General features: G+C 35.9%; 1 protein-coding gene across 1 annotated transcript in view; it reads left to right on the top strand.

The window, feature by feature from the left end:
• The window catches only part of LOC121367577 (probable ATP-dependent RNA helicase DHX37), a 34,022-nt gene extending 16,958 nt beyond the window's left edge, over positions 1 to 17,064 (top strand). The window contains exons 16-29 of the mRNA XM_041491848.1: positions 1,159 to 1,283; positions 2,878 to 2,974; positions 4,513 to 4,578; positions 4,996 to 5,074; positions 5,976 to 6,163; positions 10,295 to 10,357; positions 10,544 to 10,700; positions 11,516 to 11,636; positions 12,515 to 12,578; positions 12,835 to 12,949; positions 13,960 to 14,097; positions 15,103 to 15,271; positions 15,637 to 15,734; positions 16,319 to 17,064. Of these exons, the coding sequence (XP_041347782.1) occupies positions 1,159 to 1,283; positions 2,878 to 2,974; positions 4,513 to 4,578; positions 4,996 to 5,074; positions 5,976 to 6,163; positions 10,295 to 10,357; positions 10,544 to 10,700; positions 11,516 to 11,636; positions 12,515 to 12,578; positions 12,835 to 12,949; positions 13,960 to 14,097; positions 15,103 to 15,271; positions 15,637 to 15,734; positions 16,319 to 16,404 (1,566 nt within the window). The 3' untranslated portion in view covers positions 16,405 to 17,064. The remainder of the gene's footprint in view (positions 1 to 1,158; positions 1,284 to 2,877; positions 2,975 to 4,512; positions 4,579 to 4,995; positions 5,075 to 5,975; positions 6,164 to 10,294; positions 10,358 to 10,543; positions 10,701 to 11,515; positions 11,637 to 12,514; positions 12,579 to 12,834; positions 12,950 to 13,959; positions 14,098 to 15,102; positions 15,272 to 15,636; positions 15,735 to 16,318) is intronic.
• Positions 17,065 to 26,523: the final 9,459 nt, after the last annotated feature.

The raw sequence follows: 26,523 nt of genomic DNA, 5'->3' as shown, positions 1-26,523 counted from the left end.
CACATACCATTCCAAACTCTCCCTCTTATGCTGTCCTATTTTCAACGGGCCATATTTTTCTTTGTCCGACATGTCTTTTGGTCTGCTAGTTTAGGGCGAGGGTATGTAGTGTCCTGTTTGTGATAAAATGAATATAAATGATGTCTAACTGCTATATAAAAGGAGCTCAGGTTTTTTCTCTGACAGTATATCTTGATTGTTAATGACCATTTGATAAATATCTAATAGCTATTAATAAAGCAGGGTGTTGTGGTGTTGATAGGCATTCTTTTCCTTTTGTTATAAATAACAATAGTATGAAATAAAATATTGTTCTTTTTGTACATAACATGACCTGACCTGTGGCATTTCCCCCCTAGTCCCATGACTGGAACAGGAGGCTCATGACACAATTGAAAATCCTATCCGTTTGATTGGCTGTTGTGAAGTTCAGGCCAAAGGACTAGAGGGAAAAGTGATAGGACAGAGATCAGGTTAAATATTCATGAAAGGAGAAAATGATAGTTATTTTTCAAAAGTAGTTATAGTCTGCTATTAAAGTAAACATGGTCTCAAAACAACGACACACGTGTGATTTTATTGATTCAGGTAAACATGTTCTCAAAACAACACACGTGTGATTTTATTGATTCAGTTAAACATGTTTTCAAAACAACACGTGTGTGATTTTTATTGATTCAGGTAAACATGTTCTCAAAACAACACATGTGTGATTTTTATTGATTCAGGTAAACATGTTCTCAAAACGACAAATGATTTTATTGATTCAGCTAAACATGTTCTCAAAACAACACACGTGTGATTTTATTGATTCAGATAAAGATGTTCTCAAAATGACAACACGCGTGTGATTTTATTGATTCAGTTAAACATGTTCTCAAAACGACAACACACGTGTGATTTTTATTGATTCAGGTAAACATGTTCTCAAAACAATGACACGCGTGTGATTTTATTGATTCAGGTAAACATGTTCTGAAAAAAAACGACACGTGATTTTATTGATTCAGGTAAACATGTTCTCAAAACAACAACACACTTGTGATTTTATTTATTCAGTTAAACATGTTCTCAAAACGACAACACACGTGTGATTTTTATTGATTCAGGTAAACATGTTCTCAAAACAATGACACGCGTGTGATTTTATTGATTCAGGTAAAAACCAAGTTCTATGATAAGGTGACTGGTGTGTCGACATTCAGGATAATGTGGACATCGCAGGCCTCGGCCAATCAGAGAGCAGGACGAGCAGGTCGCGTGTCTCCGGGTCACTGCTACAGGTATCAACGCAATTTATATCATAGCTTTAAGGCTGGTAGGTACTGGGTTCACTTCTCGGTAATAGCTCCAGGGCCATAGCTAGGATTTTTTGTTTGGCAGGGGGGGGGGGGGGGGTGGCAGCTGAGTTAGTAGTTAATAGTCTAAAACTCCTTAAATGGTAAGAAGAGAAATTTCTTTAAGTTTCTATAATTTTTTCCGTATTTGTTTCCCCTCGCTAGCTATGGCCCTGTGCTCCCACGCATAGTTCTAACAGTTCCTTGAGGAGGAACATGAACACTACACTGACGTGTCTAACTAACCTCTAACCCCTAACACAATGGACAGACAGTCCAGATAGCTGAATGAGTGCTTAGGATATTGTACTTGAATCGTAATTAGTTAGTAATCATTAACCACTGTCTTGGACAACAGATCAAATAGCAAATGAGGTGTGTGGCCAGGATAGCTTACATGTGATCAGTAAATATGTATTTTTATTATCCACATAGTTCAAGATATACAGGGAAATATAACCAGTATGACACGTGTGTCATAATGATTTCACCTGACCAACGAATGACCTAATTTTGGGAAGCGACATCATAATGTTGTAATATGGGATTGAATGTCTGTAGTCAGTGTTTCTGCCAGAAAGAAATTTTTGGGTATGGCGCCATGGAATTGAATGCAACCACAGTCAACGGGGTATGGGGGGCCTCCCCCAGAAAGAAAAAGGGTTAGGGTTAAGAAAATCATATAGTAATGTTAAGAGTAATTAATTTTGTCAAAACGTTAACTTTAAAAAACAAATCTGCAAAAATATTTTGGTATGCCACCTGGTAGTGTTGACTGTGCTGCCTATATGTTCCCAGTCAACTTCTGACAATATGAATTGATTTTTGTTGCAGTTATTATTTCTTGTTGCTATCTATGTGATCCTTTATTTCTTTCCATCAAAGCAACAAAACATAGACATGGTCCTCGTTATTCATTAAAAAAAAATAGTATGGATAATAAAGAAATTATTGCACTTGCATTTGTGAATTGTACCGATTTTACGAAATATGTGTCAGGATTCCTGTATTACTCTCGCTCGGGCTAGACAAGATTCCTGCAACTCATTTGTTAAATTCAGTATGACACAAGCTCATATAATAATCTCTCTGTCTTACTAGACCTTTAGTAAGATGATTTCATTTGTTAGATTGTTAATGTAGTAGTGTTGGTACAAAGTGCTCTACCGGCAGTAGATAGTGGGGATGTTTCTGTTAGCAAAGATGGCAGAGTGCTCGACTCTTGGACAATGTGTCCATGGTTAGAATCCATCGGAGGTCGCTTCATCTGTTACATTAACAACTACAATATAAAACTTCTGCTATGATTTAGATATTACTTTCAACCACTCAAACTTTCAGTCTTTTTATCATGTGTATGACTACATAATCTACAATAGTCAGAAATATTATATTAAATAAACAAAATTGCTTTAATTAATAGTCATCTATGTTGATTTTGTTATGAGATTTGGTAGTTAATAAACTAAAATTTAAGTTTGTTTCTAAAATATAATATTTGTAGTAACATAATTCCCATTTTTTTTCTTTTTTTTTCTAGGTTATATTCTTCAGCTGTGTTTAATGATGACTTTGAGAAGTTTTCTCCTCCAGAAATCACAAGACGACCTGTTGATGACCTTGTGTTACAAATGAAGGTCATATTTCTATCGCTAGTAACAGTTTAATAGCAATATAAGCCAAATGTTTGCTAACACCTATTTATATCATAAATTATTAAATATGCACAACTGTTAGGAAAATTCAGGGCTTAAAGTTTATTACCTACAGTAATTTTGAAAATGTTTTGTCAAATGCAAAACACTCATCTATGGCAATTCTGTGTCTGCCTATAGAATTGTTCTTATTGAAATTGTGTGTTTAACTTTAAGAAATAAATTCTTTATTCATCAGTTATTTTATAAATATGTAGATGTCTGTAGTTAATATTATAAATTATAAATGCTGAGTAAAATACTCAAAATGGTAGGAACACTCAAAGATGATGCATTATTTAACCTATTTTAGGAGATTAGATTGTGGAATACTTACTGAACCTGAAAATCCCACAATTATTATGATTAACTCCAATAGCTGTTACTCAAATAACATTTGTTGCAACTTAATTCTGTGGATATATAGAGGATATTATATGAGTGTCCGTGACAGACGATGTTTATGACACAAGTGCCTAAATTAACATATTTCCCGAGCGAGCGCGAGGGAAATGTGATAATTTAGGCACGAGTGTCGTAAACATCGTTTGTCATGGACACGAATGTAATATTCTGTTTATTACCGTAGAACTTACTTGCTAAATGAATATTCCAGTCATTGTTTACAAACTAATGTTTCCTTAACGGCAGAGTAATGTTTGTTCATTGATGTCTTGAAAACCAAATCACAACCTGTTCTAAAGTTAAGTGATATTTATACACCCATAAGTAAAGAGTACACATGTATCAACAGCTGTAAATTGTAAAGCATGTGTATACTAAAAAGCAAACAAATACACAGTGATTGAAATAATTAGTTTTGAATTTGAATGACGTCAGTATTCCAATGACGTCACTTTGCACCTCTTTACAATAACTATAAATTGGGTACATGGCATTTCCTTTTTAAGAATGCTGGAAAAATTCCAGTGCAAAATGGCTATTGAATTTTTTTTTTTGAACATTATTAACGCACCTGAATGTGTTTGAAGAAAATCTTGTGATTAAAACATTGTACCTTTTACTAAATATGGCTTTCAAGTGAAATTATGGTAAGATATGCTACATTTATTATGTACGAAGTCAAAACAAGGGTGCAAAAAGTGACTCGTCGACCTTAGTATAGATTTGTAACCGTTGTCACAACTACATCGTAATATAATACAAGTTATCATAAATAATCAATTAATGTTTTATTAAATTAATTAAAAACACGTATTTGTCAATACGGCATGTGATCAGCTTACACTCGAAATAAAAATTTATTGATGAAGAAAGTAGTGTCTGTGGAATGTCGTGTCAGCCAATCAGAAAGAAATGTACTCTTACAACAGCCAATCATTAAACGACAATGTCAAGAGGACATACGATTTAGTTATGACATACGAGTGAAATCGTACGATAAATATGACCCTCGTTATGCTGTACCTCATAGGTAATAAATGTAAGTATTTAATTCATGATATGGTTTATGTTTACAGGACATGAATATTAACAAGGTGATAAACTTTCCATTTCCAACACCCCCAGACATTGAACAAATTAAGGTGAGTTGTGATTTTTATCACGTTAATATACCTTGTATTTTGAAGAGATCAATTTTATAGACAACACAGCCGTAACAAAATGTAACAGGAATGTAACACAAGCTTATCATTTGTATATTGTTTTGATCATTGGCTGTTACTGACAGGTGTGGTGTATTCACTATTATTACACCAGCGGTCACTCATAACGGAAAATATTTTCCAAATATTCTGCATTGGTCTAACAAACAATACTATTGGACGATTTGATGCTTACAAACCAATGGCCATGTCGGTACTAAATATGACGTCATCACAATTTTACAATTAAGCTCGTGACAGCTGAAAATTATTTCACTTGGGACATAAATTTAATAATAACTGGTAACTCGTTTATTATTCTCTATTAATATATCAATTCTCAAAATTGTTTTGCAGGCAGCAGAAAAATTGCTTACAGCCTTAGGAGCCTTGACACATCCAGATCTTCCCAGATCTGTAGCAGAAATGAAAAAAGGTTTGGTATTGCTTGTTGTTTTTCAAGTAACATTTCTCTGTGAAAGCATGTATTTAAATACTTATAAACAGGTACAAATTGGGTAATAAACATTCAATATATGCTTGTAGCCCAGATCAAATAAAGCTGTGTGTTTATGACATCAATAAGCTGTTATCAATTAAGATACATTAGTTTTGTAATACCAAACAGTTCCTAGGTGAGTGAGCTGAAGGTGGTGATTGGAGAAGTGGTGGAAACTACAAAATATCAAAACAGCTAGCACAGACTGTGGCCTTTGATATGCATACCAGGAGTAACTAACTAAAAACTATACATACATAATATTTTATCTTTGATCATCCATATTAAAACTGATTAAACACTTTAAATTTGTTTATTCAACTAGCTACAAAGTCATTACATCTCATTTGTTACATAAATTTCAATATTTGGTATTAACTATTTGAATTGTGGCTACATAGTCATAAATCAGAAAAAAATGACTGTTAATATTTTGTTTAGAATATTCACAAATCGGCTGAAGGTAGCAAGCATAATCTGTATGCACAAAGCATATCTATATGACTCTGCCTTTGGTAGGTCAGCTGCTATACAATCCTGCATAATAAAAAAAGGTCAATAATTTTAGTCTCCATGTACAGTATTGTTGGTGGGACAATAATTTCAGTCTACAAATACAGTAACAATGGTGGGTTGATAATGTTATTCAACCAGTACAATAATGTCGATTGGTCAATAATTTCAGTCTACAAGTACAATAAATTTTGGTCAATAATTTCAGTCGGAAAGTACAATAACATTGGGTCAATAATTTCAGGCTACAAGTACACTAACATTGGTGGGCCATTAATTTCAGTCTTCAAATACCACAATGTTGTTGATGGGTCAATAATTTCAGAGTCTACCAGTACGATAACACCAGTGGGTCGAGCAATGTCGAAGTTCCCCGTTTCTCCGCGGTATGCGAAGATGTTGCTGCTGGGTGAACAACATGACCTCCTGCCATACGTGATCACCGTCGTGTCTGCATTGTCTGTGGATGAGCTCTTCACCGACGTACACAAATCTGGACAAACCGACCAGGAGGTGTGTCTATAACAGAGAATTGAGAATCCCAGAGGTGGATCTAGGAGTGGGGGGCAAGGGGCCCGCCCCCCCCCCCCCCCCCCCCCCCCCCCCCCCCTAAATTTTGCGATAGTTATAATTTTATTATATATTAATTTTCATACGATCCCCCTCCAAACCTCTCCCAAAGTTCCCTTGGCATTCCACCTCATGTCACTGGGGTCCCCCCTAAATGGATTTTCTGGATCTGCCACTGAATGCATTATTCAATTTGCAGTGGGATGGTGCAACTGTTATATCATTAGCTGTGGGATGTGCTGTCCTATTTATGGGAAGTACACATTAAATATCCATTGCTGTATTTTTTAAGGAGTAGCTGGTTTTGGAGCAGTCGGGTTTCCTCTTTTATCCAAATATCAAAATAAACATATGCATTATCGCTCCAGCCAGTACACCATGACTGGTACATCAAAGGCTGTGGTATGTGCTATCTTGTCTATGTGATAGTGCATATAAAAATCCCTTGCTGCTAATCGAAAAGAGTAGCCCATGAAGTGGCGACAGCGGGTTTCCTCCCTCAGTATCTGTGTGGTCCTTAACCATATGTCCAACATCATATAACCATAAATAAAATGTGTTGAGTGTGTCGTTAAATACCGGTAAAACGTTTGCTTATTTCCATATGCAGTAAAACCTATGTTTAGCTTCCACCAAAGAAAGTTTTAAAAAATGTAAACTACAGTTGCGATTTCTTTACATAAGACTAAATAAGTGGACATCGTTTCCATCTGAAATTGTTTTTGGTATTTTATATTGACTTAAAATCCAATGCAGCAACGATTTGCTGCTGACATTTAGAGTTGGCAGCAAATAGATTTCAGGCAGCTGTTTTGCTCCTTGTTGCATATAATGTCTTTATTATCCATATGACCCACGTGTGTCATAATGATTTCACATGCACAACGAATGACATAATTTTGTGAAGCGATGTCATAACTTAAAGGGACATTCCTGAGTTTGCTGCATTGTAAGATGTTTCCGACTAATAAAATATTTCTACGATTAAACTTACATATTAAATATATTTTCTTGTTTAGAATATCAGTGTCTGTATATTCAATGTGTTTCTTGTCATCTCAATATTTGTAAGAAGCCCAAACTGGATTTTGTCTTCAAATAATTTTGTACGTACGAAAAAACTATATTTTAGGAAATAAGATGAAATTTAACTTAGTACAAATATTAAAACGATCAGAAACACGTGTAATATACAGCCACTAATATTTTATGCAGAAAAATATGTTTGATATGTAATTACAATCGTTAAAAAGTCTCTGTTAGTCGATAACATCTTAAAACTTGCTGCAAAGTCGGGAATGTCCCTTTAATGTGGCTTCCCCAGTATAAACGTTTATCAAAATGACATCGTTTCATCGTCTCTTTTTTGTTACATTTGAAATGTTTTGACATGGTCCTAGCTTGTTATTTGTGAAAATAATATTTTGGATAATGTGGATAATAAAGAAAATATTACACTCATGTGTGAATCGTACTGATTTGACAAAACTTGTGTCAGGATCCATGTATCAGTGTTTCCCCTCGGGACCGGAAGGACCTTGCACCGACCCTATGAATTTCTTTACCAGGGCCATGAAAATTGTAACCATTAAAAAAAGGGACTCACTTCTGTGATTAATTCGCCGATATTATAATTTTTAAAAATTAAAATGCAAATGCTAGTAGTCATAAATATACTAGTATTCAACAAATATGTACATTGTTAGATCCTGGTGGCCAGGAGGGGAAAACAAATAAATATCATGATGATGATGGAATGAGAAAAAATAAGTCAACCAACATCGATCATATGTAAAAAGGAAAATGATCTACAAGTCGATACTTTCGACTTCCTTTCAGATGCAACAGTTAACTAATGAATATATGGTCACCAGTAATCTATGCCCTATCCCTGAAATGAATATACCTGGCTACAGGTGTAATTTTATTCAAGTCCAAGTTAACAAAATGTTCCAATGTCATTTTGGTGCAATTTTCCTTTAACTACTAAGTGACTGGTACCCAAACAGTTGTTATGCTAACACAGTGCAGGCGTAACAAAATAAACAGTGACCAGTCTCGTTAGGTCAGGGGGTTTTTAAAGGTTGCACATAACCATATTGTTTTACGAACTTCCAAATGTTTTTTGTTTTGTTTGTTTTTGTGTTACATAATTAAATTTGCAAGACTTGCAAGAAATTATTTTCAAGTGCATTATATGATGAATTAACACAAATTTAAAAATGTACCTACATATATAAAAAAATTCTTTCCTTTCTTTTATTTGTTTTATCAGTGATTACAATTTAGCAGGTGAATTTTTTATCATGACCAGTAAAAATATTTTATCCACTGGTCAGTATGGGAAGTTTTTTTTTTTTTTTTAAATTCTAGAACCCCTGATATACATACAGAAGTAGGGCTAATGAATATCCAATCATGGCTAATGGATTTTTATAAATTCTAGAACCCCTGATATACATACAGAAGTAGGGCTAATGAATATCCAATCATGGCTAATGAATTTTTATAAATTCTAGAACCTCGGATATACATACAGAAGTAGGGCTAATGAATATCCAATCATGGCTAATGGATTTTTATAAATTCTAGAACCCCTGATATACATACAGAAGTAGGGCTAATGAATATCCAATCATGGCTAATATAAGTTGTAGAAGCATCACGAGGGGTATATGGCTTTTTATGTACCCTCTGTGTGTTCTTTTACCCCGAGCCGAAGGCGAGGGGGTAAAAGAGCACACAGAGGGTACATAAAAAGCCATATACCCCGAGAGATGCTTCTACAACGAATTTATCTTGCCGACATGTTAAACCATATAGCCAAATAATCAAAATAACGCCAGACAATAATTGTTAACAATTTATTAACGGAGCCGTACCACGCGGACGCGAACGAAACCACTTGCCAGTGACGAAAAATAGTTCCATCGATAAACAAGTTTTTAACTTCAAATGTTTGTAATACGAAATTGTCTGAAACAGATATTAATAAAAATAGAATAAAAAAAACACTTTTTTTTATCAGAAATGTATGTAGTAAAAAAACTAAAAAAAAAAAAAAAAAAAAAAAAAACTGTTGCTAATCGCGCATTAATACAATAACACCACAACCGTAATTAGGTGGCCGAGTTCAACATTGCAGCTTTTAAAAGTATTGAAATATTGTATTTTATAGTAAAAATAAAATTAATTATGTATACTTGATTGATTATCAATGTTATTTATAATCTAATTATTGCTTTAGCATTAACTGGGGCGGCTGGAAACTGTTGGAAATTACAGACAGGGTATAAGAGAATTTGGCTCCGCCCACAGGGGGATAAGAGATTTGTCCAACGGCAAACAACCAATGAGATCAAAGAATTTTACATGAAGGCAAGATAATGGATTTTTTGAAAATTCTAGAAGACTTACATTTTACTTTTAGATAAATAAATTACAATCAGTAATTCAGTAATATGTATTATCTGTTTGTGCTTAGTCTAATACTTTTATACTTCTTTTTCAAATTATTGTTTTGACATTATGGAAATATTTAATAATAATAAACATTATTATTAAAATATATGTTAAAATATATCCTTCTATAAGTGTAAATGGCACCCACATGTATTCCATAATGCATCTAGAAGCAACTGAAAATTTATAACAATTTTACGGGGGAACATGCCCCCGAACTCCCCTAACATTTTCGCACCCTTTGGGGGCTCAGTTTACGTCAAACTATTTTGCCAACCCTCTGAACAAAAATCCTGGGGGAAACACTGATGTATTACCCTCGCTCTCGTTCGGGTAATACAATAATCCTGACACTCGTTTCGTAAAATCAGTATGACACACAAGCTTGTATAATAATCTCTATATCCCTGACATGTAAGAGAAAAATTAACTGTGTAAATTCAATCCTGAGTGTGTTTCTTGAAACTTGTCTGTTGAACATACATGTATACCTTAATGTGTTGTTAATTAACTCCTCTAATTTTTATGGACATACCTGAGGAAATTCATGATCATATTTTCTTACTATTATTTAACAGTTTACATTGTAATGGATGTTTTTGTTTATTCCAGAAAGATGATTTTAAACAGAAAGTGTCTAGAAGTCTTCAAGTTAGGAAGCTATGGGCAGGTTCTGTAAGTTTCATTATCTTCACTATTTTCCCCTGTGTTAAGTCTTAATAATTTTATACTGCATACATTCATGTAATAGATATTGCTTTAAATCTGTTTAATATGTTAAATTTTGTGTTTCCGCAATAACTTCTAGATTAATGATACTATAATTGGAACATGGAAGGATAATGTAGTTTTCTTCTGTAGGGTAATTCCCTCCTGCTGGGTGACTTGATGGTTCTCTTGAAAGCTGTAGGGTCCTGTGAATATGAGGGGTTTTCAACAGAGTTTTGTGACAAGTTTGGTTTGCGCAGTAAAGCTATGAAGGAGATCAGAAAACTGCGGGTGCAGTTGACCAATACAGGTAGGGTAGAATTAATAATTTTGTTAGTCAAATTCAAACTTTGTTATCTATTTAATTATTATAAAAAAAAAATTCAAAGATTTCAGTTCTCTGCTCTACTTTTTTTCTTTTCTTGTTTCTCTTTAATCTGCAGTCAATTCTGTATCATAACTGATTACTTTATATTCAGTTGCCCACAGCTGTTGTTACTGCTTCTATCAGTTATGTATATACTACTATTGACCGTCATCTTGTTTACATGAATGTGTTTGTTCTAAATTTAGGAATGGGACATAACCCAGTTGTATGCTTGATGCGCTGTCGGTTTGGGATCGATCCCCATTGGTAGGCCTATTGGGCTATTTCTCATTCCAGCCAGTGCACCACAACTGGTATAACAAAGGCTGTAGTATGTGCTATCCTGTTTGTGGGAAGGTGCATATAAAAGATCCCTTGCTGCATTAGAAAAAAATGTAGCAGGTTTCCTCGACGACTATATGTCAGAATTACCAAATGGTTGATATTCACAAGCCTATGATTAATTAATCAATATACTCTAGTGGCGTTGTTTAAACAAAAAAAAGACAACCAAAAACCTTGTTCTAAATTTGTGGGAAATGGTCCTAATAAAAGCTTATGCCTGTCAACCATGAAAAAGACAGAATAAATATTGTTTAAAGCAAATGTTTATTCTAGTGTATGATTATACTTATATTTCAGATGAGTGTTTACAGTGGTCACGCTTTCTTGCTATTTTGTTTTCCTCTCAGTTTTAGAGAGCATTACATCCATTGTTAACATTGCTAAGCTAACCTGTCTTGTTTATCTGTTTTCAGTGAATGTTGTTCTATCAGGAGCGAACGTCTGTGTTGATCCGAAACTGAGTCCACCATCCGATGTCCAGTGTAAATTGCTGAGGCAAATAGTCCTTACGGGCTTAGCTGATCACGTTGCCAGGTGCAGGCCTATGTTTTGTTGCTTCGTTATTATCAGTAGTTTTTTTCATAGTGTTTGCAATATTGTAAAAACCAATTAGTTCATTAACACTAAGGACCATCAGACATTACAACATGGTATGGTGGGAATAGAATAGAATAGAATAGATATTTAACCACACCCAAGCACGAAAATAAATTGGCTATTGGATGTCAAACTATGGTAAATGCAAAAAATAAAGTGATGGTATGGTGGGAAGGAAGGAAGGAAATGTTTTATTTAATGAAACACTCAACACATTTTAGTTTTGGTTATGTGGCGTCAGACATATGGTTAAGGACCACACAGATACTGAGAGAGGAAACCCGGGGTCACCACTTCATGGGCTACACTTTTTGATTAGCAGCAAGGGATCTTTTATATGCACCATCCCACAGACATGGTGCACTGGCTGGAACGAGAAATAGCCTAATGGGCCCATCGACGGGGATTGATCCCAGACCGACCGCATGCCTTATGACTGGGCTACGTCCCGCCCCGGTATGGTGAGAGACAAACAAATGTATCATTTTATCTTGGCATTCCAGTTGAATTAATTACAAAATTCTGATGCTAGAATTAAGGAATTGCTAAGGGTTGTATTATTCATCTCTTTATTTGGTGATTAATATGGAACTTGTTAAGACTTCAGTTTAGGGACATGAGTTTATATTAAATAATCCACTTCAGTCTATGTAAAAACTGATTCATAGGCATCAGAAGATGACTGGTGGAGTGAGGTATTAATTTGATTTTTATCCGATTAATTAGATTTTTATCCGATTGGCTAATGCGTTATTTTCTAAGTTGGAGGGGCACTGCTAATGCCTATGTGATATACTGTATTTGTGATCTTCCAGACGATATGCTGATCCACCCCCTGGTGCTGATGAAGCTGCCAAAAAGCTCAAGAATGCCTACCAGGTACAAATTATTATTCTCATCATTATGCATGCAAGAGTTCGTTATTTGTAGTTTAACTTTTCTAACATGTACTCAAAATTCAAGTATAACAGATGTTAGTTTGTGCAGTTATGGTATATAACTGATATTTGACTGTAATATATTTCAGAATATGGACATGGAATTGCTGAATGTTAATATTTGTCAAATAGTGATATATGAATGTCTTTTATATTTCAATTGTTGTAGTGATGTATAAACTGCTTATTTACTTCAGAGTATGGACTTGGAAGAACCAGTGTATATTCACCCACTGTCTGTGTTATACAGAGAGAAACCAGAGTTTGTGGTCTACCAGCATGTCATAGAGACTTCCAAAATGTACATGCGAGGTGAGATATTCTATATATCTACATTCTGAATAAAGTAATAACATTTGCCCTTTATTGTTCAGTCTATAGTAATTTAAAAAAGAATTACATTTTTTTTTTATTGGATGTACTGTAAAATCAGTTTTGTTTGTGATGGTCTAATTTTCATGTCGTTAGTTGACTAGTGCAGTTTAGAACAAACTAAAATATAATACATGTATACATATAATATTAATTTATGATAGCTATTGCGCCATGGTTCCCCATAAAACACTCATAAATACAGCACTGAACATATAACTTCATAAAACTAATACAATATAATTACAAACTTTCCACATTTACACACTTTACTCTATTCTGATTGAACAACATTGAAGATAAACTGAATGTTATTCTTCAATAAACCTCAGAAAATGATGTCATTATGCCAGCTGGGATGTCATTATGTAAAACAGGTCATGGAAAGAACGCTAGAATTTGGTTTATGTGTATTTTAACTAAATATGGTGTATCCAGGCTCTTGTGCATACATTTTAGAAGAGGTGGTGGGGGGGCTAAACTGTGGCTAGCAAAGTCTGTGACATGCTTCCCTAGATAAAGTATTGAAAAAAGTTTGCTTGATCAAGGGGAATGTTCCACTGCCAAAACCCACCCTCTGCACAAACTCCTTTGTTTGTAATTATATAAGAACTGTCATTTTAAAATACATTTATCAGTGTACAACAGTCACAAACTGCATAAAATTGTGCAGCGTATTAAGGAATTTTAAAACTAAAATCCCCAGAAAATGTAGTCATTACGTAAAGCAGATCATGGGAGGAACGTTAGAAACTGATTTATGAATACATTTTAACAAATTTAGTATTAAATCGCTTCACTATGTTACCCGATTTTATACAATTTGTGACTGTTATACATCGATACATTCACAAAAAATGATTAACAGTTCTTATATAATGTACTGTAAAATATTGTTAAGTGAGCTGTGAAATTAATTTTGTTAACCATTCTACTTCTCTTTGTTTTAGGTGTTGTTGCTATTGACCCAGAATGGCTACCTGTGTTTGCTCCATTCTACTGCACATTGGGGAAACCCCTAGAAAAACCACCTCCAGAGTTTGATCAGGTCAAAGGTCATGTCACCTGTCACATGACCAGCTCTTATGGTATGTATACAGTTTCTAAATTTAATACAGAGTGAAAATGTTTGTGGTGTTTTTGCACATTCTTATACACTGTATTTTTTGCATGGCTATTTTCCATGTTATGGTAATATTGTAAATATATTCATTGAATATGTTACTACTGATAAGTAGTGTTCTGTGTTTACAAATTTAACATAACTAGTCAGAAAGCTTTGTATACAAACCTAATTATTTATTATCATCTAAAACACGATGGACAACGAGAAATGACAAACTCCTAAATATGACCTGATTCATCAGAATAACTGTATAATTTAAGCCTCAAACAGTCTAGGTCACAAAATGTGTTTCTCTTTTCGGACTGTAACCTGATTTAAGCCGTTTGCACTTATCCCCATTTTCCTATAAACTGGATATGGAACCAAAGATATATAATTAAATTTCCATCATTCATTACAATATAACGTCATCCCATTGGTCCAGACGTAGCAACAGGAGTTTGTTTAATTCTCAATGAACGAAAAAATTACATCGTCAAGGAATGTCATATCTGATGATGTCATTTTATATGGGCAAGTGTCTTATTGAGCGTTATTGTTTATTGACCAAAAATAATTCAAAAATAAAGTATGAACTTTTAGTGATATTACTAGCAACTATGATTCAAATTTAATTATAAGTATTGTCTGTCATTTCTTTTACGTTCATCTGGATATGAAAACAAAAATAATCATCTGTAAACTTACGTGAGAAGAGCTTCGCCGATTCACACGGTTTGCGGATCATTTTTTTTGTTCATATCGCAAGGAATGTAAAAGAAATAACAGACCATCCTTAAATATACTGAAACTGATGTTTGAAAATTTTAAGTAACAGTCAGGTATTACGAGTATCGAAAATATAATTTTATAAATTTGTGAAACAGTTTCCATGACCAAAGCCTTCACTTTACATGTTGATAAATCTGGGAACAATATACGTTTTATAATTTAAAAAATATGAACATAAAGAGAATATATTTTGCAGGTCCATTGAGATGGTCGATAGATGCTGTTTCCCTGGAATTCCCTTCTGGCCTGGAACGGTTCAAGTGGTTTGCCAAGTTCCTGCTAGAGGGCGCTGTGGTAACACGACTGCAGAAATATGTTCCATCTTTGTTGTCTACTCCTTCCACAATGGTCAAATCATGGGCGAAGTAGGTTTATCTGATTAATATTGTTGTTAATTGTTTTGACAGGTGCTTGGAAAAAGAATTTTATATTTAGCAGTATAATTAAGACTACTTTTTTTTTATTGTAATCACATTAAAAACATGTAATAATAATTAATTTAGATCTTTGTGTTGACTAGGTGATTTCTGTTAAAGAATATTTATAATTTCATCATACACGTCTGTCGATTACTTTCAGATTTTTAAGTGTTCGGTTGATCAAAACTCTTGATTTTTAATTTTCATGTATTAAATTTACTTTTGAATTTCATAATGATGTTCCTGTTGATTATCGAGAATCAATTTTTTTGTAGAACATAGATCTAAATTTTAATTATTTTGTTCTACAGATTACAGCCAAGGACTGAATCTTTACTGAAAGCATTGGTGAGTGAAGGAGTGGATAATCGAGACTCGTTACTTCGTGCCTGGAAACAGAATCCTAAATGTAAGTATCAAGCTATATTTCCATATACACGTTTTCCGTGTTCTGTATCGCATGATTCCAGGTGTTCGTATTGATCATTTCCACGCACTTGCAATACTCAATGCACTGGCACATTGACAGAAATTAATTTTGAAAGGACATGGTAAGAATATCGGTCAGTTTAGACTTCTTGAGGATGATGCTTTCTTCCATCTGACATAAAAAAAAAAATTGGGGGGGGGGGGGGGGATTTCACGCATTCATTGTCTATGTATCCATAAAAAAACCCTCTAAAACCAATTCCAAATTCACATACTTGGACAATGCATGGTACAAAATTTAAATAAAATCATATTGGCATATCCATCGTATATTACGTATTGGTTAGTCCAAACGATAACAACTGAGCAACTCTGATAAATAATTATAAACTCTGTGGAACTTTATTCAGATTTTTTTTTTTTTTTTATGAGTGATGAATATAATTAGAAAACAGTATGTATAATTAGTGCATATATTGGTCTGATTTCCAATTTTTTAAAATGTATAGTTTTATTAGCACTGAAGTGTAGAGATAACTCTCTTTTATTTCACTTTGTCCCTAGATCTGCTCAGTGCGTACTGCGAGTGGCTTCCTCAGGGCACTCACATGGAGCTTGAGACAAAATGGCCACCAGTAGACAGCACCTGATCTTGTTTGTGAAAATATGTTCTAGTGTGACAAGCAGGAGGATCAGTCCCCAGTTTGGGACCATGGTACCAGATCGTGTTTGTGAAAATACAGTATCAGAAGGATCAGTTTCATCTGGGACTATGGGACCTGATCGTGCTTGTAAAAATACAGTATGAGAAGGATCAGTCCCCAGGCTGGGATCACAGAGGATCATTTGGGACCATGGCTCCATACTGTGATTGTCTGGCATCATAACACTTGATTTTGTTTTGTTTCTATGACAATATAAGATCAGAAAGATCAGTCCCCAGTTTAGAATTGTGGCACTTTGTTCTACTTGGGCACCTGCGTCCTAATTCACAGAGCTCTCTAAAACTCACTTAAACTACATCACATCATAGCCAGTCTTTTTACATTGCACTGTGAGATCACAAAGTTGTAAAAAGCATTCTAGTCTTGACAGTGAGTGCCACATCTAAGAGTGCAGGACCTGGCCTTCTTTATTGAAGAACATTCTAGTCTTTGAGAATCGGTCCAGACTGTGAATACAGTGCATGGTCTCATAATACCATACTGACACTTTAGTATGATAGGAGATTTTGTGGGAAAAGTGGTATCATCCCAGTGGTGTTGTAAGAGTTTTAAAAAAGCTTATAAAAGACTACTGGTGATCTGAAAGGTTTTATTGTCCTTAGAGTATCTAAGCAGACAAAATTACTAGTGTCTGACATCTGTAAAATGTACATTTTTCTACTGGTATTATCAAATACTTAAGGAACATTTAACGTGACCCATTAACTGATGTGTACAAAACTTGAAAATGGCTGTGAATTTTCCTACGAGTCCTCCACATCTGTTCAAAGGGACTATAAGAGTGATCGAGTGCATATATATATATTAAAAGAATCCTTCATATGTGTCAATGTGGGACAGGGCTATTCCACCCAAGGGTACATAATTTGTTGCAAGCCTCGTCCCTGACATCATATTATGTACCCGAGGGTGGAATAGCCCTGTCCCACATGGATATATAATGGAGGATTATTTTTCTCCCATCCAGTAGATGAAAAACAAGCATTTTGAGAAAACATGAAAAACCTACATTTTTTATCTTACAATAAAATTATCATAACCATTGAAAATATCATACCCAAAATGGTTTATACTAAAAGTATAAACCGAAAATGATAGTATAATTTCATTATGACAGCAGGTTTCCTTGTTTTTATGAAATATAAAAAGCATTTCTTGCGTTATTTTGCCTTTTATGTGATGTCACCCAATGTTTAATATCGGCTCAAACAACAGAAGTCACATGGTCATGCAAGACCCGATTTATTCTGCATGGGCTGACGTCATGGAATAAGCCTGTCTAGCATGGCTAGGTATGGGAGAAATATGTATATATAATATGTATATATATGTATATATTGTGTATATTTTGGGTAATTCATAAAAAAAAGTCCCACGTTTTAAAGTTAAACTTTCAAAGTTGCATATTTTCCCCTCTATTTAACTTCAAATGGTGGGATGTTTTTAAAAAAATAGAAACACCCTATGTATATTAATGTAAAAATGTGAAAAAATTAAATCTTTGGTTAATACAGTTTTGAAGTGTAAATGCATGACTGCTACCCCTGAGGGTGCAGCAAAGCGTACAAAGGTATACATGCGGTTAATTTGGCAGGATTCCAAAGTTTTACAAATCTCAGATTCCGAGTTGAAAGCATAAGATGACATAGAATCCCAAAATATCTATATTATATCCTTTTTATGATTCTTAGGAATCCTGAAAAACCCATAACAATTCAATGTCTGGCTAAACTAAAAAAGGCTCTTATAAACTAAAAGTACCTACTAAGATCCTGTTATTTTAAATGCATTAATAATAAGTTTGGTTAATATGTTTCTTATATTTTTTTTATAACTTTCTGCATGTTACTGCATACACTACAAATAAACTATTTCAGTGTATTTTGTAGCCTCTTAGCTTTCGGCATAATGCCTTGACTAGTAGTAGTGAATCTTGCCCCGTGTGTCATGACAACCCTAGCTACATCTTAGAGAAAAAAAAATAAGTTTAAGAAAACCTGCAACAAATTGTTGACACAAGGAAAGAAGGAAAAAAATACAAGACCATATAAACTGACGATCAAAAGAAAGTATACCAATTATTTTTCAAAGTATTAAAAACAACACAAAACACAAGTTGATTCAAATGTTATATTTTGAAAGTATAATAATTTGGCGATAAATAAACACGAGTATACTCAAGAAAACCGATAAAATGATAATATCACAGTTCACAACAGCACTAGGGGTGAAATGTGCGATTTCATAAAGGACCACTCATAACAAAGGTGAATAAATTTGACCACAAAGAACATGTTTCAATAGCGTGTATGTTCAACATGTGCAAGTATGCAAGCATGGACCCGACGTCGGACAGATTTCCGTCAATGACAATAAGGTCTGTCCACTGTTGGCCACAGATGCCGCCCCAAACTATCACAGATCCACCACCAAACGGTTCAGTCTCCTGAACACAGCACGGAGCTGTTCTCTCTCCTGCACGTCGGTATATCCGAGTCCTGCCATCAGTTCTGAATAACTGGAACCTGCTCTCATCAGAAAAGAGTACACGTTGCCAATTCCAATGTTGCCAACGTTGAAACTGACGTGCCCAACGTATACGTCGAAGTCGATGTTGCCTCGTCAGTGTCATCCCTCTGAATTGTCGATAGGCCCTGATACCATGCTGTCGTAGTCGACGACGTACAGTGTGACAACTGATGACATGTCCAAGGCCAGTCGCTGCAGTTGACGTTATAGTGAGGAATCTGTTACGTAAGTGTAAGATGCGGAGATGGCGGTCCTCGTTGGCTGTTGTGACGCGGGGTCTTCCACTTCATGGTCTGTCTGCAGTCCTGCCAGTCGCCCTGTAACGCTGTATCAACCTGGTGATCGTCAATTTTGTGCAATTCAGGATTCTTGCCACATGAGCATAACTCGCACCCAACTGCACCATACCAATAGCTCTCTCTCTTTTTTCAGCAGTTAGCCGTGCCATGTTCTCTGGTGTTTTACTGTTGACTGGGGCATGTTCTAAGCAATGGCACCCTTTTTTACACCCTTATGTGCACGAGTATCATGTTTTTCGTGCAGTATAAATTTGATGAATAAACTCATTTTGCACGTGAAGCTTCGCCCAAACGCAGCAATGTGCGACTATTCGTCATTGATTGCATTATAACGAACAATACTAGAACCTATCGAACCTTCCATGAACGTGTATTGTGTTTATTTATCATAAAAATAATTGGTATACTTTCTTTTGATCGTCAGTTTAGTTCAACCATATAGCAACACAACTGAAGTCTCTTCCACAGATAAGAGAGAACCCTTGATATACCAGTTGTGAAGGATTGTTTAGCATGTGGGTGACCCACTAATGGGAATCGATCCTATAATCAGCCACACCTGAAACAAGCACCCTACCATACAGCAACATCCCACAGATATATTACATGTTTACCCTTATCCCCTTGGCAACTGGTTTGCAGTTAATAATAATGATGAGGGGGGCAGTTAATTTCATTTAATCATACCAAGGGCACTCGATTGCAATTCAAATAAAAACAGTTCTTGGTTAAAATGTACGAAACTTGTTTAAAACAAAAAATACCATACACATAAGTTCTAGACATTTTATACAAAGGTGACGCCACTGTTGTCCTTGGTACCAGCGAGGGGCGGGACGTAGCCCATTGGTAAAGTGTTCGCTTGATGCGCGGTCAGTTTGGGATCGATCCTCGTCGGTGGGCCCATTGGGCTATTTCTTGTTCCAGCCAGTGCACTATGCTGGTATATCAAAGGCCGTGGTATGTGCTATCCTGTTTGTGGGATGGTGCATATAAAAGGAACGAACCAACACTGTATGTATGATTTTATAACATTTAATACAGTAAAAGAAAAAAGGTCGGACTTGGGTAAGGGGGCAATGCCTCCGTGTCCTCTCGCCACTCCACTGCCTTTAATTCCACCAAATTATTGATTAAAAAAATCTCACAACTGCCTATTTTTCCAAGACTGCAACGTTTTCAGGATTATCCATGCTCATTTTCATCTCGTCACTAATAAAATTCACTGCTCATCAAGTCCATTGATGAAGAATGGGATTAAATGTTGGGGTGGTGGGAGTTTTCAACAGGTAGTACGTTTTTGAACTACACCCAAAACGACCGTCCCTACGGAAAGGTTACGAACATGTGTAAACTGGCTAAAGTTTTTCTGATTGCATTTAAATCGTGATTCTTTTATAAAATGACGTTCAAACTTGGTGAGTATTCAGCAAGTGAGTCTAAACTATACACCTTTCAGCCATATGCATCTGAGGGTTTATTCTGTCTGAAATTCATATTTCTTAAAGGTACGTATTCCTAAAATAAACTCCAAACTTTGTAGGGCACTCTGGTTGAAACGTACAATGTACTGTTTAGAATATAAATTTATTACTCTTATGGTTAAAATTGTCTTTGTACATATCAATGTAACATGTCCCACTAGACTGCGTGACGTCATCGTTTCGCGCATTACAACGTCAACTAAACGAGTTAAGTGATATAAATTAAGATCGATTATGGGTAACAAATAGGATATTAAACTCACTACCATTTCGTATCATGTTTATGTCCCTCGTGAAATATACTCTGTCAAAAAAGAAACGCATAGGCGAAATATTCATGGAATTATCTCTTTTAATACAAAGTGGCATTATTTCGTTATTTATGATCGTATCACAGTCAAATTTGACATGAATATGTGACAATGTTCTTGCTATGGACTGACGGCAGTGGAGACGTTTTCGTCACCAAACAGCGTCGCACAAGGGCGCTGAAATCAGTACCTTGTGTGGCCACCAGCAGCAGCAATCACTACGCGACATCTCCTTTGCATGAGTCTCTGAATCTGGGCACGTGGAATCCTAGCCCATTTTTCCTGCAGTGCATGTGATAGTTGCGGAAGCGTCTGAGGCTCAAGGTCACGCTTGCGTACACGTCTGTCCAGTTCGTCCCATAGATGTTCAATGGGGTTGAGATCTGGCGATCTTGATGGCCATGGCAGCACATTAATGTTCTCATTCTGTAGGAAATCCATTGTTACACGTGTCGTATGCGGCCTGGCATTGTCCTTCTGAAAGAGCTCTCTGTCGATCCAAAATGGGAAGCATGTGACGGCGAAGAATTTCATCCCGGTAGCGTACAGCTGTCAGGTTGCCGTGTACGAACACAAGTTCACTTCTGCCGGTGTATGAGATGGCTCCCCACATCATGACACTCCCTCTACCGAATCTGTCAACTTGGGCGACGCAGTTGTTGGCAAAACGTTCATTGCGGCGTCTGTAAACACGTCATCCATCATGTACCAGCGTTCTACCGTTGTGTGCAAGTGGTTTACACCTACCCATTGAGCCTTGCGGAGCACTCACTCAGGGTTTGAAGTCGGTATCTGGATTAAAAATCCAATGCCAAATCCAGTTTCTATACTGTAAAAAAAAGTTAAATAAAAAATACATTTTGGAGATAGACATTGGTTAGTTGGTTAAGGATACAAGAAAAATAAAATTAAACGATGACGTTTTTATAGCATTACAAAATCCTGTTCTTCCATATAACTTAAAGGTTTTGTTCAAAGATCAGAAAGGTTGCAAACATATATATGATTTACTGAACGCTCAAACCACCATTCCAAAATCACAAATAAAATATTCTAAATAAGGATATGATATATATGATTGGGAAACATATTACATTCTACCCTTTAGATCTGTCAAAAGCACAACATTATCTTGGTTTCAGTATAAAATCATACACCGAATTCTTACAACTAACAAATTTCTAAATATGATTAATTATATTGATTCCAATGCCTGTAGTTTTTGCAACAAATCACTTGAAACCATACAACACCTTTTATTTGAATGTAGTTTAGTACATTCTCTGTGGGAAGCAATAGAAGAATGGATAAGAATTGAAACTGGAATTAATATTACTCTAAGCAGAGACATAGTTGTTAGGCATGATCAACAACGAAAACCGTGATTTTGTAAATTGGCTGACTATCAACATAAAATATTATATTTACAGTATGAAAATACAAAAAAGAAATTTACATGTCAATGTACCAGCGTTCTACCGTTGTGTAACATCTCGCCCTTGGGAATCTTCGAATGAATGGAGAGCTGGAGGAAGTCCAAATTCTTGTCGGCATTTGAACATCGTAGTTATCTAGTAGCTCCATCGTGTTTATATGTGAGAATATGTATAGCATTCAAAACTGTCAACAATGTTATGTCGCAAAGTAATGTCTAAAATGAGATAGTTTCCTAAAGTTGACAAGACAGACCTTTACTAAAATACAAATTTGACAGGACAGACATTTACTAAAATACATTTTGAGTTCACTAACTGCATTAAACTATATAATTTATAGGGAAATAAAGGTATTACGTCGGCGACGAGGGCGACGGCGTCAACTTTTGCGTTAAAATGTTTTGTTTAAATCCGTTTTTCACAAACTTTAAGTCCTACATCAATGAAACTTGGTTCATATTTGCACATATGGATGTTCATCATAGTGCAGTAAAATTTTTATGGTAGGCAAAACATTTAATTCCTCGGAATTACTCTTATAAAATTAGATGTTCAAATGGTCCAAATTGCCAAATTCAAACCATGAGAGTTACAAGAATTTTTGATAGGTGATCCTTTATTATATTAAATATTTATAGTCAATTATATATATATATATATATATAAAAAGTTTTTCTTCAAAACAACAAACTGCAAACGAGAAAAACAGTCACCGAAAAGAGGTTCCTCGCGGTGTCAAAATTTTAGAACGCTATTCACTTTTTTTAGTGACCAACACTAGAGAATGACTCCTAGGTATATTTATTGCCTTGGTGCATTCTTATCTGCTGGCTCTAGCGGCGTCGTTAAATAAAACAAACTTTTTACTCTTATCTGCTAGCTAAACAGAATTCCTAAGTGACAAGCAGACGAGACCGAGATACGTGTTTTGTGACAGAACTTACACGTCAGTAGGCACTCCGTTAATTTTAAAGCGTCGACATTTTACATCTCTAAATTAAGAAAACACGAGATTTGTATGACAGCATTCTTGACCTGTGTGATAACATTCCCGACACGTGTTATTCACGAGAGTTTCAAATCCCGACACGAATGAATGGATGAACCCTTGACACGGGGGTACAGGCTCGCGTTCATGTAAGGGAGAAGGCTGATATTTCCTCCAATTAAACGAAAAAGCTCGAATTCGGATAACAACGTGTATTCATATTTACATAACTACCAAACAGCTATATACTTAAATAGGTTTGCAAACGAATCACTACGCATATTTACATGGATTACAACTAATAGTGTGGGTAGAATGATGAAATTACATGGTGAAAAGATTTCAGGCCAGCTCATTTTGCCTGAATATCTCTGTCGTTTCTACCCTAATTTGAGGATTTGCTCTAGCACTGGGTGTGGAGAGCAGTGCCCCCCCCCCCCCCCCCCCCCCCCCACACACGCGCACTTCGTACTCTAATGACCCAAGAATAACATGCACGCATTGACAAACCTCAGGCGCCATAGTCATGTAGACATTTCTGAAGACGAGATAATAAATACGGTGGGAGGACACGCTATATCCGGAGCTAGGCTTCTTGTTTTCTTTTATTTTTGCACTTTTACGTGTTTACGTGTTTATTTTACAAATTACCAAATAATATGAAACTACGACTGTTTGGTGTCTTGAGCTCGGCAACTGTTGCTTCAGGTTAATAGCAGAAATTAGGAGAGCAAGGTATGTTGGGGGGACACCGAGGCAAACCTTTCCTTCAAAAGAGGGGCATTAATGCAATTAACTTTCTATCCGATACAATTTGCTATTTGTTGGATACTGATTCCTTTTATCACATTTCCAATGATAATTATATTATTTGTTACATACACAGAATGCATGGGAAAGACACTGCGGTAAACCAGGGCAGTTTTCTTGCCGTCTACAACGTCCGATTTTCAGGGCACAACTTGAATGCTCGCTTCAGGTGCTTGCGTCGCAGGATCGATTCACCTAGGATTCGTTCCATCTGATTGGTTTTTTCTCTCGTTTCAACCAGTGCACCACAACTGGTCAAAGACCGTGGTATGTGCTTTTCGGTCTATAGGAAAGTGCATATAAAAATCACTTCCTGAATTGTGAACAAATGTAGCGGTTTTCCTTAAAATTAACAAATGTTTGAAATCCAATAGCCGATGATTAATTAATCAATGTGCTCCAGTGGCGTCGTTAAACAAAACAAACTTTAAATTTTCATTCCACCCTCGATGCCTATAGTCTACCTTCTCATCTCTGTTCATTGAAGGTTATGGATCCGAGGTCTGCTCTGATCGGCTGAAACATGTTCTTATCACAAAATGAGAGGAAAAAAAGAACACACGTTGCCATACGTTAATACTACATAATCTGGAATTTATGATCCTGAGCAAACGTTGAGTAGTATATATATTAAAAGCTTGTAAATAATAAATAAAGGAAATAAGGGTCCACATGGCATTGTGGATCATACTTACTTCTGTCTGCTGACTAGAGGCACACACACACACACACACACACACACACACACACACACACACACACACACACACACACAGAGAGAGAGAGAGATGGAAAGAGAGAGAGAGAGAGAGAGAGAGAGAGACACACACACACACACAGATAGACACACACAAAGACAGACACGCACAAGTGATACACTTCATTCGGTAAATAGACCCTCAAAATTGGCCTAAATGTTCACAGGAAATTGATACTTGTAAATGATTTAGGAAGAAAAAAAACCTAAACTAATATTTGCGTGTTCTTTGTTGTTCAGTATATTATAGGCCTTTCTCCAGCTAGACCAAAACTGCACTTACAAACTAAAAGGGTCTTTCTAAGTAAAAATAGCACTTCCAAGTCAAAAATGGAAGATGGGGCTTGTTGCCTTTCAACCCGACACTAGTTACGCCCTGACTTGATTAATTTGTCAAATCCATCGAGCGAGAAATGCTCGATAATCTTGATTGGTCAGAATGTCACTAATAGACACCGAGGCGAACCCAGTCTTATGCTAAGGTCAAACGACCAACAGTTACTAACAGCACAAAGTTGGCCAACTTTCTGCTGTCATGACTTCTCCGACTGTCCAGTTGCTAGTCTGAGCGCTCTTAAAACTCGATTCAGTTGTTAATCTGAGCGCACCCGCCTAAGTCGGAAGTTGGGGAAATGGCAACGCAACCGTCGAATTGGCTAACATCGTCGTAGAAGTTGACAGCCTGAGCCTACCATAATAGACTGGAGGTTTAGATCACTTAACAGTGTTGGTATAAAGGGCTCCTACTGGCGGTAGTATGAGGGAATTTCTCCATTAGCTCAGTTGGCGTTTTAAAGGGACATACCCTAGTTTGAACACGTGAAAATTAACACTAAGTTTAGTTAATCTACAAACCTGTAACACATTTGGATAAAGTTACAACTGAGTGAAACATGTGTCTGTGACTTTAAAATGGTGAAATACCCTCTAAAAATACGAGAAATGCATTTTGTGATATTAAAAACACTAGTATGACCAAAAACACTTCGAATATAAGGAAACTGATAATCTAAACAATAAAATCTAAGTAAAGTATGATTTTAGTTATTAAAAACGGTTATAATAGTCAAAAATATGCGTGTGAGAGAGAGAGAGAGAGAGAGAGAGAGAGAGAGAGAGAGAGAGAGAGAGAGAGAGAGAGAGAGAGAGAGAGAGAGTTTTATTTAAAGTCGTAATCGACACATTATATTTACGGTTATATGGCGTCGGACATATGGTTAAGGACCACACATATTGGGAGAGGAAACCTGCTGTTGCCATTCTATGGGCTACTCTTTTTCGATTAGCAGCAAGGGATCTTTTATATGCACCATCTCATAGACAGGGTAATACATACCACAGCCTTTGATATACCAGTAGTCGTGCACTGGCTGGAACGAGAAATAGCCCAATGGCCCCACCGACGGGGATCGATCCTACACCGACCACGC

Source organism: Gigantopelta aegis, chromosome 3 (genome assembly GCF_016097555.1).
Source record: "Gigantopelta aegis isolate Gae_Host chromosome 3, Gae_host_genome, whole genome shotgun sequence".
NCBI classification, from domain to species: Eukaryota; Metazoa; Mollusca; class Gastropoda; order Neomphalida; family Peltospiridae; genus Gigantopelta; species Gigantopelta aegis.
This window is presented reverse-complemented; position numbering and strand designations above follow the sequence as displayed.